Source organism: Cynocephalus volans, chromosome 12, assembly GCF_027409185.1.
Source record: "Cynocephalus volans isolate mCynVol1 chromosome 12, mCynVol1.pri, whole genome shotgun sequence".
Lineage (NCBI taxonomy): Eukaryota > Metazoa > Chordata > Mammalia > Dermoptera > Cynocephalidae > Cynocephalus > Cynocephalus volans.
Window position 1 is genome coordinate 69,216,985 of NC_084471.1, and position 14,619 is coordinate 69,231,603.

General features: G+C 39.1%; 1 protein-coding gene across 3 annotated transcripts in view; it reads right to left on the bottom strand.

Moving 5' to 3' along the window:
* Positions 1 to 14,619, bottom strand: part of DIP2B (disco interacting protein 2 homolog B) — a 220,238-nt gene that overhangs the window by 108,641 nt on the left and 96,978 nt on the right. For all 3 annotated transcript variants that reach the window (XM_063074794.1, XM_063074793.1, XM_063074792.1), the window contains exon 2: positions 6,226 to 6,297. In XM_063074794.1, the coding sequence (XP_062930864.1) occupies positions 6,226 to 6,297 (72 nt within the window). The remainder of the gene's footprint in view (positions 1 to 6,225; positions 6,298 to 14,619) is intronic.

Sequence of the window (14,619 nt, forward strand, 5' to 3'; positions counted from 1 at the left end):
AACAAATGAAAACACAGAATTGGGAATGAAAGAAAAAATTCCATGTTGTTTCCATTATGCCATGACCTCACTTGGGAAGCAATTTTTAACTCAAAATAGGATAAAATAGATTCCACTCCTCACACCCTATATACCCTATGTGCATAAGCACACATGCACACAGTCTACTTAATATTTATAGCTGGAAATGTTCTACAGCATTCTAAAACGCCATTCCTGATTTCAATAACTGGTTTTAAGTTCACATCCCTTTGAATTTCCACAGTACTTTACAGTGCTTATTTTACTCTATCTTTTATGGTCCTCATTTGTATAACTGTATGATACTCATTTGTATAATCTCTCCTACTTTAGTATAAATAACTTGAGGTCAGAGGCTGGTCTTATTCATCTTGCATCTCCTGTAGTAATTTGCCCTCTGTCTTTTACATTGCAGGCACCTAACATTTTGTTTAAAATAAATAATTAAGATCTTATCTGTCTCCTCACCTCCAGCAACTGATAGTGGGTGGCTGAGAAAAACAAAGAATGAAGACATACCAGTTTTTAAAGGATGTGGTTAAATGTTAACCTAAAAATCCTGCTCACCTGTGTATCTCTACGTCATATGTTTTATGCAAAAATTCGTGCCTCTCACTATTTTCAGATACAGCTGGCCCTTGAACAACATATGGGTATGAACTTTATGAGCCTTCTTATAGGTGAATTTTTTTCAATAAGCTTATTGAAACATTTTTTTGAGATTTGTGACAATTTGAAAAAACTCACAGATGAACCGCATAGGCTAGAAACATCAAAAAAATTAAGAAAAAAGTATGTCATGAATACATAAAATATATGTAGATAATAGTATTATCATTCACTACCATCAAATATACACAAATCTATTATAAAAACTTAAAATTTATCAAAACTTACAGAACATACATGGCACCATCTGCAGTTGAGAAAAATGTAAACGTAAAAGATGCATTTTAAAATCATAACTGCATAAAATTAACTGTAGTGCATACTGTACTAGAGTGATAATTTTGAGCTACCTCCTATGGCTACTGAGGAGAGTGACGCGAGTGTCCACTCAGAACACCAAGTGACGCCAACCATCTTTGCAGGAGTGGCTCACCTCCTGGGTGAAGTGCGTATGGCAGTAAAAAGTTATCCTTTGCGGTTTTCTCTTCCTTATAATTTTCTTAATAACACTTTCTTTTCTCTGCTTACTTTATTGTAAGGATACAGTATATAATATATGTAACATACAAAATATGTGTTAATCAACTGTCATCAGTAAGTCTTTTGGTCAAAAGTAGGCTGTTAGTAATTTTGGGGGGAGTCAAGTCATACTTGGATTTTCAACTGTGTGAGGGTTAGTACCCCTGTGTTGTTCAAGGGTCAACTGTATTTACACAAAGCCATTAAGAAAAACAGAATTATAGACTATTCCTGAGAAGTGTTATCAGAGGCTTTACAGAGAGAGAGAATAAAACACAAAGATTTTCCTTTGTTTCGATTTAACTCAGACACACGCTCACACAACCTGAAAGGCAGGACTGAACTTCGAACTGTGACAAAAGGGGCGTGGAGCAGTGACAGAGGCAGTGGAATATCTGTACTGGAATAGCGGTGAGCAAACACCCTGTAGCAAAATAAGCAGCAATCACAAAAGGAATCTCACAACGCATCTCACAACAGGAACGAATGAAATCTAAGAAGGCAAAAGAAAGAAACTGGAAGAAGTTGAACTCCTCTAGAAGTAAGAAGTAGGAAGATCCTACCAAAAGCACGAAAATAATTTTCATTTCATTTGATTTTAAATCAGACTTAAATATAATTTAGTAAGCTTTAAATCTGCACTGCAGTGCCATTAAAAAAGTCAAACTAAGTGTCTTCTTCAAAATCCATAAAGATAACTGGCGTAAATATGCCAAGGGGTAATCTCTTCTTTTGCTACAGAATCCTTATAATATAGATTACCCAACCCTAGAGAAGTGTTATCTTCTCTATTACATCCCTTTTTGGGAAAGACATAGATTCAAGAACAAGATCAACAAAGAAAGTGATAAACACAAATTGAGAGAATTTAGAACCACTAGAGACCCTCACTAAAGTATGTAACTACTAAAGGATGCACTTTAGGAAGAAGGAAATGTAACTGAGAAGGAGTGAGATACAAGAAGGACTAGGAAAGAAACGGATATTAACTATCATCGACTACATAAAACAGTAATAATAATTGAGGGGATGTGTAAACAAAGTGATGCTAGAATGTGAGAGGGTGAGTGGCGGTGACCGATGCTACAGCACTCTACATTCCTTGTGTTGTTTGGGAGGAGAATTAAGACCATGAAGAATTCTAGACTATGACCACTTTTTCAAAAAATAAAGCCTTAAGAAAAAAAACACTAGAGGGACAAAGACAGTTACTTATGATAAAAGGAACAATTCACAAAAAAGACATAATGATTCTTAATTTGGGTGTAACTAGTAACATAGCTTTAAAACATGTAAAGCAAAACGACAGAATCACAAGGAAAACTGACAAATCCACAGTCACAGTACAGGTTTTTCAACACACTTCTATCAGAATCAATAGATCAAATAGTCAAAAAGTTAGTAAGACTAGAGAACGCCTGAACAGCACAATGAACTAGTTTGAGCTAATGGACATAGAACCATCCACTCAACAATTAAAACACAAATGGATGAGTTACAGAAATTTACGAAAGACTAGGCATGTCTTAACAAATAACAAAGACTTGATTTTGTATAGGCATGTTCTCTGACCATGGTGAAATTTAAAAACACTTAGGAAAGACAGACAAGCTAAGCATTCAGCTCAGAAAACTGAGAAAAAGTACAAAAGAGTAAACAAAAGGGTGTACAAAAAAGGAAATTCATATAGGAGCCAAAAAATAATAAATCAGAAAAAAAAAAAGATATATTGTAAAAGATCAACAAAACCAAAAGCTTGTTCTTAAAAAAGACAAACCTCTGGGAAGACTGACCAAGGAAAAAAAGAAAGAAGAGGAGATATAAGTTAGCAATACAAACAAAGCAGAGGCTTTAAAAATAAAGAGAATATTGTGAAAACTTAATAAATTTGAAAACTTATACAAAACAGACTATTTCTTAGAAAAATTAAATGTACCAAATTGCCTCCACAAGAAACAGAAAACTTGATCACAGACAAGAGGACTTGGTGACAGATAAGAGATGGAGAAAGAAAAAATGTTGAAGATGACTTTGTTTTGAGGGGAGGCTGGCCAGTGCGGGGATGCGAACCCTTGACCTTGGTGTCATAACACCATGCTGTAGAGGATGACTTTTAAGTCTCTGACTTGTTGGGCTTATGGATGTGAGTTGTATTCACTCAGAAAGGGAAAACTAGAAGAGAAGCACAAAAGCAGTGTGGATGTTGTTGTAGTTAATTTGGCGGGGGGGGGGGGGGGGGTTTGGTGTCTCTTTGTGTGTGTGTGTGTGTGTGTGTAGAGGGGCTGGTGGTGTGCAGAAGTCACAAATTTGGTGCTTTTACGATATATATGTAGAGATGTTAAATATGCAGTTGGATCTATGGATCACAAGATCAGGAGAGATTTGTGTTGAAGATACATTTCCCGGAGTAATATGTATTCAAATGGTAATTAAAGCCACAGGTGTGGCTGAAGTAATCCAGGGAAATAGAACATTCGTTTTCATAGCTGGTCCCAGAACCAGCAACCTCAACATTCCCTGAAACATGATAGAAATACAAATTCTAAGGCCCCACCCTGAACCTACTGAATGAGACCCTGAGAGTGAGGCCCTGTAACCTGTGTGTTAAGAAGCCCTTCGGCGATTCTGACGCAGGCTACAATTTGAACACCAGTGCTAAGGAGTGAGAAGTCAAGAAGGTTTGGGGCCTTACCTTGAGAATCCAACATTCAACAGAGGAGGACGAGCCTACAAGAACGACTGAGAGTGGCAGTAAGAGAAGGTAAGAACATGAAGAAAGTGCCTCAGAAGAAGTGTTTGGAGAGGTAGAATGCTGAGCACTACTGAGTTGATGAGGACAGTTCCACAAGGGGCTGGAATGGGCTGAAAAGTGAGAAGTTGAGAAAATAGAGATGGTAAGTACAGGCAGTTCTGAGCAGTTTGACTATAAAGGGATGACAGAAAGGGTGGAAACGGAAATGGTTGACAAGTAAAGAGAGGACTTTTTTCCCCTGGGACAGTAATGAGCATGATGAACTGCTGAGGGAAGAACCTGGCTGAGAGGGAGAGAGCAACTGTACAGAGAGTTGGAGAGCTGACAGCAGTGGCATGCCAAGAGGGCAATGCCCCGGTCTGCCTTGGCAGGAGGAGAATTTTATTACTGACAGTGCTTAGAACTGCTGTGCATGGTGGTGATAAAAAGCAGACCAACTTTATGTGGGTTTTATTACTGCTTATTGAATTCCCTACAGGCACTGTACCCCTTACTGTGTACCCCTGTGTACCCAGAATGGACCATTCCCACTGCCCTGTCCTTGGTACCACTGGATAGTACAAGGTTTCTGAAAAAGGAGGAGGGATTGGGATCCAAAGCACAGGTGGAAGGATTGTACTTGGGTAGGAGAAACAGGTCTCCTTTTTAATCAGAGGAAGGAGGTAAACATAAATGGGCGGAGATATGGGAAGTTTGAAGTTTGATAGCAGGAAGTCGAAGGAGCTGTTACCAAATGCATTCTATGTCCCCTGTAAGGTCACCTGCAAGGCCATCCATACTAGGGGGATGAGTATGACATGCTCTTGGCCTATTGCAATTAAATGTCTGATTCATCAAATCCATTCTCACTAAGCAGCCTTCTATTTATGATTTGGCTCCCCATGTAGCTTTGCTCATGGGGTAATAATCTACTGGACATATGGATTTCTTATAGTCAATTCATAAAGAGGTTTTTGAACATGATTTGGTTTCTAGGTACTTGACTACAAAAAACAAACAGATCACAGTCCTTTTAATAGTTACATTTCTTACTGAGTTATTCTCTCAGGATATGATTGCTTCTGTACAAAGTGACCAAAGTAAATCTCTGGGCCTTCAGAAGCACAGGCCAGATCCACAATTGAGCAGCAAATAAGGGTGACCCTCCGCCTCCCCTCCCCACCCTGCTCATGTCTTGCTCAGCAAAAGCTGGCTTTTATTAGCTGTCACTAGCCCAATTTCCACCTCTTTTCTCTCAATTCCTTTTCTACATGTACCTGTTCATTAAGATATTTTCAACTAGCTGTCTGTAATGACATACTAGTTTTTGTAGGAAGGTATTTCCAAGAACAATGCAGGAAATGAAACAAGGACTCAGTGAAATATATTGGTACACCACCATTATTTATTTATTTATTCCATTATTCATTGAACAAATATTTACAGACCATAAGCCCTGTAGAAATTTTAATATGAGAACCATGTGAGATATAAAGTACTTATGATACAGTATTTATAATCCACAAAGGATGGGCGTATGGAAATATACTTTGATTACAGAGGGGAAATTAGAATTTTAAAAAAAAATCTCTTATAGTAAAAGTGATTAAAGCAGAAATAGGCTACCAAAGAAAATCCTGGAATGTGAGTAACTTAAGTAAATAAACAAATAAATATAAAAATAAAATACGATGACTTAGAGACAGCCTTGCTTAGAGGCAAAGGTTACAGTGGTCCCTTTGAAATTAAGCACAAAAGTGACTCATGACTTTCTGAAATACAAAAATCATGCCATGTACATGTAGTCTTTTTCTAGAAGCAGGTAAGTCAGGCTGTGAATTAATCTTCAAGTTTACTCAGGGTCTTGCCCCCCACCCTCAGGTGCACCAGCCCCTGGGATGCCTGGTAATACCGAACTGTCCTTCCTTCTACCCAGTTCTTCTTACTCCTCTGCATCACCGTGTGTGCTCTGGCACACGTAAGATGCAGATTTTCCATGGCCTGGAATTTGCTACCACTGAATCGTCTCAGTTGTGCAGAGTCTTTCGCACATTACCACTCAAGCTCTGCGTAAATGACTTGATGAGCTTGGGTATTTCAAAAGTGCCTAGCACACAGCAGATGCTCAATTAAGATTCATTTCCTCCTTTCTTTCCTTCCGGTTTTTCCCTCCCCTGGTGAGGAAGGGAGGAAAAAACAGGAACAAACCAGAGAGATCTCTTGTAAGACAGCACCACTTTGGCGTAAAAATACTGAAAAAGCTGAAACCATTCCTCATTGCCTACCTTGTGCCTGTGGGCTGTAAGGAGACAGGAGTTTGGACCTCTTCTTTTCATAACCCTTCTGTGTGATGTCCCCTAAAATAGTAAGAAACAGAAATAGGTTATGCATTATTCTTCCTCTGTGGTTGCTCCCTATAAAAATAAAATTAATTGCAGAGTGTTACAGAAATACCACATACAGAGTGGGGGGAAAATGTATGGTTCTTTGCCAAGGATTCTGCTATGTGAGATTTCCCACAGGCTTGGAGCTGACTTCTTGTGGAAAATTGTAGGGCTTGTCCCTGCACCAATCTTGCATAGCAATATGCTTCATACTATGACAGAGATTCCTGAGTTCCTAGGCACCACCAGTTTCTTTGGTATTTAAGGTATCCCAAAATGGAATGCTGCAAGGCTGACAGACAATGATTTTCTCGCCAAAGTTTCAGCTTAACCAAAGGAGTGCAACTGGTTTGTGAGGTATTCACTTATATATACAGTACAACATAAAATTAGAAATCTGGTTAACAGGAAAAGTCAAGGCTCAAGCACTGGGACAGGATATTTAAAAGGCCTTTCTGCACCCTAACACCTGTGCTGGAACCTTGGGCTGGAACTCACATGTTCTCTCCCCTCGGTTTATCTTATTTATACATATGGCTGTCTTTTCCCTGAGGCCTAATTTAATTTTTAAAAGTACACATGAAGCACATACAAATACAACAAGTGAAATAAGGATAAACTGATAAATAGAGGAGAAAATGGTGAAGGGCAAGGAATGTGCTAGGCACTAAAGAAAGGGGAGCAGATGAAATTTTTCTACAATGAACATCTATTATTTCAAGAAACAATAAATATTTTTAAACTTCAATCATGACTACTTACTACACTGTACAAATTTAATCACAATGATCCTTCATCTGTTCCTGTAGTGAAATATAGAAACCCTCAGTGCATTTAAAAAATAAAAATAAAAACCAAACCTTTTCAAATAGCCTGCTCAAGAAAGAGTTCAGGTAATCTCAAACAACACACCAAACTAAGAGAGGTACAGGAGCCTACCAAGGAAACCTTCATTAGAAACAGGAAACCTTGTCTGTTATTGTAAAAGAAATTACAAAATATTGTCCTGCTCCATTCCCCACTCACAAGCTTCCCAACCTTTAGTGGTTTAGGGCGCAGAAACCACTTCTGCAGGCTCACAACACATCTGACAAAGTGAAACGTCTTTAAGAAGCTTTCTTCAGTGCTCACAGTCTCAATCATTCACTGTCAGTAAGTGATCGTGAGACAAAGTGTTAGATTTGGCATCTTGGACGTTAATCAACTACTAACCATCTCAGGTTTTGAAAGAAGTCAATCAAGAGAGTCTAGTTCAGCCGTGCCAATTAACTCCGTTAGATCCATAAACATGCAAAGAAATTAAGGGGAGCTGGAGAAGCGGAACCGCACCGAGAATGTGAGGACTACAATGCTGGGACACACAGTAACTTCAAAATGCCCTTCCCCCTTTTCTTTGACTACAAGACTGTTCCCAAGTTAACTTCTCTGTGACACTTTCCACCTCTTGCTAGTCACTCCCTCCTAGAGCTCCTACAACTCTGCACACACTTCTGAGATGGCACTTAGCACATCATGGGTATTTGAATTATTTGTTTACACCTCTGTCTCCCTACTAGACTGTGCACTTGAGGGCAGGGATTGTGTCTTGTTAATCTCTGTAGCCTGCCCACAGCCTGGCACAACAGACACTTGCTGAATGAGTGGCTGAATGAATTAATAAAACGGAGGCAGGGAGAGAACAATAAATCAAAGAGACATGTGTACTTGGGTGGAAAAGTGGAATGGGAGGAAAAAGTTCTTGCCTTTAATCAAGAGCTGACAAGGCCCAGGGAGAGGAATTTAGTGAGCCAGAAGTTTACTGAAATTTGATAGCTAGACCTTAAAGGTGACCAGATAAGCACTTCCTGTGACTTGGACTGCCTGAAGAGAGGAACAGTATATAAATCACAGGGCACTAAAAGCCAGAGGAACTCCAAGTCAGATAGAGACATATCCCTTAGCTAGAGAGCAAGACCAAAAAGGATTCAGTGAGACGTTGTTACTCCATACTTCTGTAATTGCTCACCTGTAGTACATGCTCCTAAATCATTCTTACCACCTGCAGTTGAGCAGATTTTGCTGCACGAAAGCAATGTTTCCCAAACTTGCCCAATTTTTAAAAATCACCCGAGAAACTTGTAAAAATACAAATTCCCAGGTCCCTCCCATGGAGATTCTGATGTACTAAGTCCAGATTAAGACGAGAAATCTTTATTTCTAACAAGTACCTTCCAATGAGTCTTAAAAGCAGGTGACTTTGGAAATTGCTGCGGTAAAGAATCCTGTCTGGAGGGTGCTGGGCGGTTCTGCTGACTTAATGTGAGGAGGGGAAAGAATGTCGTCTCAGCTCTCCAGCCTCAAGGGAGAGCAGGGACCTCAGAACTCACAGACACTAAGTCACACCACAGGCATTCTTACTCAGAACAGATTTTTTGCCATGTGGCATATGGAACAAGAAGGAGTGCCATAACTATACCTATATAAAATCTGCATTAAAATGGCATATGTCTAAGGTAAACCTGTTGTTCAAGTTTTTTGAGAACTAAACAAACATGGGAGGATTAGTTTTTCCCTCCCACTGGGATAACGTACCTCTCCACCAACCCATACACTTAGAAGAGTAGCTACATCCAGGGGTCTGCAGTGCCCGGCAGGTGTGGGGGCACACACCGCTTTATAAGACACTGAACCAAATAACCAAGGGACAACCTGTGAGCAGTCTGGGCCCATGTGACCTGAGACTGTCCAGCTGTATCAGAACTACCCAGTCTTGAATAACCAATACCAGACATACAGAAAGATGGAGGTGTGAGGCTGAATGGAAGGAAACAGGTTCCTAGTTTCTCTCCTCACCACCTGGGATGAAGCTTGGCATAAGGAGCCCACAAATCTTCTTCAACCTGACTGACAAGGGGGCTGGGAAGAGGTGTGTGTGAGTCTGCCAGCAACCCAAGCCTCTTAAAAGCTAGAATCCATTAGCTATTCAAGTGTACATTTACACTGATGAGGAGATGTTAAGAAGGCAGAGTTTAAGCTAGACAAAACACAACTGGAGCACAGCCTTCCACTATCTGGCTATGACTCTAGACAAGTTTTACTTCTTGATAAGTCTCAGTTTCAATGTCTGTGAAATGGGGAACAATAATATCAACCTTGCAAAGCTTTTATTGTGATTAAAAGCATGGAATCTGGGCTTAGAAAGTAACATAACCAACAAAAATTTACTGAAAGCCTACTGAAGCCCACCCTATACCATCCATGTGGGTCTGGGGTAGGCAACTATGTCACAGAGACAAACAAGCATTACAAACACTCCATAATTAAGTGCCATGGGAGAGATGCACACCAGATCAGTGTGGAACAACAAAGGAAGTGTACAATCTCTGCCTGGGTAGGTAAAGGACAGCTTTACAGAGCAGGTGACATTTGGTTTGGGTCTGGCTTTTCACTCTAATATCAGAAATAGGATATAAATTTCCTAATGACAGAGTCACTTTGTGGTTTGCTAGTTTTACTCTGCTGCTGACTGAGCACGGTACATTTGGTTGTTGCTTTAAGATTCTTATGTCCCAGAGAAACAGGGAGATGCTACAATCTTGTGCAGCAACCTGAGCAATTAGGTGCTAAATAAACACAGAATTTGGAAAATTCTGGAGGGTCACTAAGTTGTATGTTTAATTTTTCCTGCAGGGAACAATCTTTATTTATTTAATTTTCTAAAAGATGACCAGTAAGGGGATCCTAACCCTTGACGTGGTGTGGTCAGCACCACGCTCTCCCAAGTGAGCGAACTGGCTATCCCTATATAGGGATCCAAACCCGTGGCCTTTGGTGTTATCAGCACCACACTCTCCCAAGTGAGCCACAGGCTGGCCCTTGCAGGGAACAATCTTGACAGAGAACAAGGAATACAGCTCCAGCCATAAACTCTTCCTGCTCCAATGGAAATAAAAGGATATGTGCCACTGCAACCCTGCCTCAAACCTATTTTGTCAGAGGTGACAACGTCTGAGGGAACTTTGGGAGTACAAGAAAAACAGTACTAAGCACTGAACAGATGACACACAAAGTACTAAGCAAAGATGAATGAAACAGTATCTTTGCCTTCAAGAAGCTCCCAGTCTACAAGAAAATCCAAAGGAATAAAACAGATAAACATGTACAAAGACAAAACAATGCTCATTTACTAGACTTAAAGTGAAACTCGTTCTAGATTATTAATTTACCTACATACTTAAATTTAACAGTGTCCCCCCAATCTCTTTCCTTTAGTACCTAAAATATACTGTATAAAAAAAGAAAAAAGTCTAAAAACAGCTAAGTTACCTTAAAAAAAAAAAAGTTCTTAAGGGCAGGCCCGTGTGGCTCACTTGGGAGAGTGTGGTGCTGACAGCACCAAGTCAAGGGTTAAGATCCCCCTTACCGGTCATCTTTAAAAAAAAAAAAAGTTCTCAGTCTAAACAAATAATTACAATAAAAGCAACAAGTGCTACACTAGAGATTACACACAAAATCCTGTGGGAACTACTCATAACAGTAATAAAAATAACTATAATACTCAATAAGAATAAATAAGTAAATAACAACACATACCAAGGACTTACTATGTATCTGTCTTTTGTTCCAAGAGCTTCACAATAGACCTGTAAGTTGACCTTATCATCATTCTCACTTTACAGGTGAAGATACCGAGGCACAGTTGTTTAAGCAACTTGCCTACAATCACACCTAGTAAGTGCTGTGATAATGACTCAAACTCCAGAGCCCGTGTTCTTAAACACTACCCTATATTCATTCTCAGAGAGAAACTCCAAATTCTGCTTCAGAAAGATTGAGAAGATGCCACAAAGTTTGCTCTTGGGTTGAATCTTGAAGAATGACTGTCAGGAGAGACAGACGCTGAGGGTGAAGGCACAGTTTATCAAACCCACAGCTTGGAAGAAAGTGGCATGCTTGGACCAACAGGAAGGTATTAAAGCTGTAAACTCAATCTCTGAGGAAGAGGTCGCTGGTCCTCCTGCTGCTCCTGCAGGCCTAGACATAGGAGGAGACTCCACCATTTGTGCCTCAACATGAAATCCTCAGACACTTGAAGCTCATGGCTGGTGTTTACCTCATGGGTATCAATTTACTTCCCTCTCCATTAAATGGCTCTATATAACATAACTACCATTCTAACTTTTCAAAACGTTTTGACATCATTTCGTTTGATTTGGCTAAAAACCCTTTTCAGTGAACAGAAAAGGCATTACAGTACCTTCACGACAATAAGAAACTGAAATGTGAAAAGATGAATGTCTTGCTTAGGGACACACAGCTAGACTAGAATCTGGGTCTCTGGCCTTTTCTTACTGTTTTTTGTCCATTGTTATTTATTTGTAGGTGGTTCCCATATCAGATGCAACAAAAAAACTAAAACAAAAAACTAAACTATTCACAAAATGAACAATATGGGATAAATAATTTTTATGAGTCACTTCAAAATACAGATGACTTTGGGCCGAGCCCGTGGCGCACTCGGGAGAGTGCGGCGCTGGGAGCGCGGCAACGCTCCTGCCACGGGTTTGGATCCTATATGGGAATGGCCGGTGCACTCACTGGCTGAGTGCCGGTCACGAAAAAGACAAAAAAAAAAAAAAAAAATACAGATGACTTCCCAAAAGGCATTAACAATTCTTCTCCCGCTCCTCAACAGGAGCCTGGGTAAAGTGTCTCTTAACCCCTTTCATCTTTTAAATGAGACAGGCAACTGTGAAAACTGTGTCCAATTGCTGTTAAAAAAAATAATCAGCAAAAAGTCATTATACATCATTACTAAATATTCACCTAATGTGGAATGTGGCCTTTCTGTCTTGTTAAGGATTAATTAGGAGAGAAGAAATGAGAGACTAAGAAGAAAAAGTTCTAAAAAGTTATCACCTTCAAATCTATACCTGTATCTAATCATCCTATTCTATCTTTTGCATGTAAATTTTAGACCAGGAAGGTGGTACATGTTGGCTATGGATGGAGATGGGGAGTACGAGTGGAGTTATGACTACTCATACATAAGGGATGTAGGCAGACCCATAAAGAGAAAGAGACAAAAAATGTAGGTGAGAATGTAAATGAGGTCAAACTTAAAGCAAAGCTGAAAAAGGCAGGGGATTTGGAGCATATCCAGGTGATGCTTGGCTAGAAGACAAAGAGAAATTTTTATTACTAAATTTTGTCATGTTCTCCTTACAATGATGGTTCTATTCAATGAATTATATATAGCAGCCACCCATCTTCAAACATCCTCCTTGCAGAGGTGATACAGAAAGGCTCACAAACAACAGCTCATAGTAATACAAAATAATGGCCTTACCTCTAAACCAGCCACTGGCCTTTGTCTTTCCCTACCTATTTTTCTTGCTACATCTGAACTGAAAGTGTCCAATGAGACTCTAAAGAATTAAAAATCTTCCATTATCTTAAAAATTCTCTGTAGTTTCTTTCTACACAGAGGTGGAATTAATCTTATGTTAAAAAGAAAAAGATAACATTTTCATAGTTTAGACAGAAATAAAGCTTTGTTAAAATACTTCAATCTGTTGAAAGAAAATGAGAATTTTTATTTCACCTCTTTTTTTTTGAAAGAAAATCAGTTGTTCTGAGTCTTCAACTCACAGCCTATAAAAGCTATAGTCCTCTTTTAACTTAACCTTGCTAACCTTACAAAAGAGTTTCAAGGAAATTAACTTCAGGACATTCACATTTCCATTTTCAGTAGATGTCCTCTCACCTCATTTAGGATAATAACTAGACATTTTTCATGCCAAGAACTAGAGGATAAGCCCAGATTGCTTTCTCCCAAAATTCAAATCATAGAATTGTTTTTGGCTGCACAGCTCTGTTTTCTAGGTCAAATATATATGACTTCTTACAAATGGTATTTCACCTAAGGCACCAAGCAAGTTCAAACAAATAAAAAGCAACAAAGTAAAACACTTAAAACACTGAGAAACTGAGCTGTATGTCTGACTACATCATTAGACAGACGGTTAAATTAATCAATCTAATGCAAAAGGTATGTTCACTTGTCTACTTAGAAAAACGATGCCTGCAAATAGGAAATCTGCTATACAAATAACGTGAATGTTTAAAAGGAACAGGAGGAATCCATGGGATGGTTCAACTAGTAGAAAAAGTGCAGATTCTAGCATGAAGCAGACCTGGGTTTGCCATTCACTTGCTACTTGACAAGTCATTTAACAACTCTGTGCCTCTGTTTCATAATAGGTAAAACTGGAATAACTCCTACCTTGAGTGCTTATGATGAGTCTTCAATGAGAGAATAAATGCAAAAGTCCCTGGCACACAGCACACACTCAACTAGTTTTAGTTGACACCACCTCAGCTCCAACCCCACCCTTAAGTCCTAACAATAACTTTATCTTTAAGAAATGAGCAGAGATTAGTTAAAATACATATATGTAAATGTATGTAAATAAAACAGCATCATTATGCACAAAACAGGACTACATGCATACAACTATGGATGTTGCCAAACTCTCAGGAAAAGAAAAAAGCAATTTTCTTTAGGGCTTCTTCTTTCTCCTTATTTTTATTTTTGTCAGAAAAATTAGAAAACACTTTCTAGCATTAGTAGCTAGGTATATTCAATTACTCTGACTTTATTCTGGCCTCCATGAGAACAATTTTTTAAACCCAGGCAATAAGTAATAACATCTACACCAATCACTGCATCTGAATTAAACAGTACATGTGCCAGGCATTCTTTATCAATAGTCTAGATAAAGTTAGCAACAGATCAAAATTGAAGTATGCCCTCTTGCAATTGCAGAAATAAAGTGAAAAATCTTTAAGAGACAAAGAGTTTTGCTGGTAACCAATTCATACTGCTCTGGAAGCCAAAGATACACAGAGGAAAACACAAGTAAGGAGAATACTGATACTGCCAAGGCATGTGGATCCCCAAATAAGCAGGTTATTCAGGTCAGAGAGGAAAGGGTCTTTCCAGTGAGGCAGAAAATGGATTATATGTTTGGCATACATTTCTAAGCTCAGGTTCCAGGTATCCAGAAACTTAGGGTTTCCTCCTTTTTTGCTACAAACTAGCTCTCTGATCCTAGGCAAGCTTCTCTGGGCCTCAGTTTCCTCATCTGTAAAAGTAAGGATCACATGAGCTCTAAGGCTGCTTTTGGTCAATGTGTGATAAATGCCATTTGTCTGGCACTGTTACATGTGGCAAGTCAAAAACAAGGGAGAACATCCAGTAGGCAATAAGATAGATAAACTCTAGCATGGATATATAGATTTTGGGAACCATCA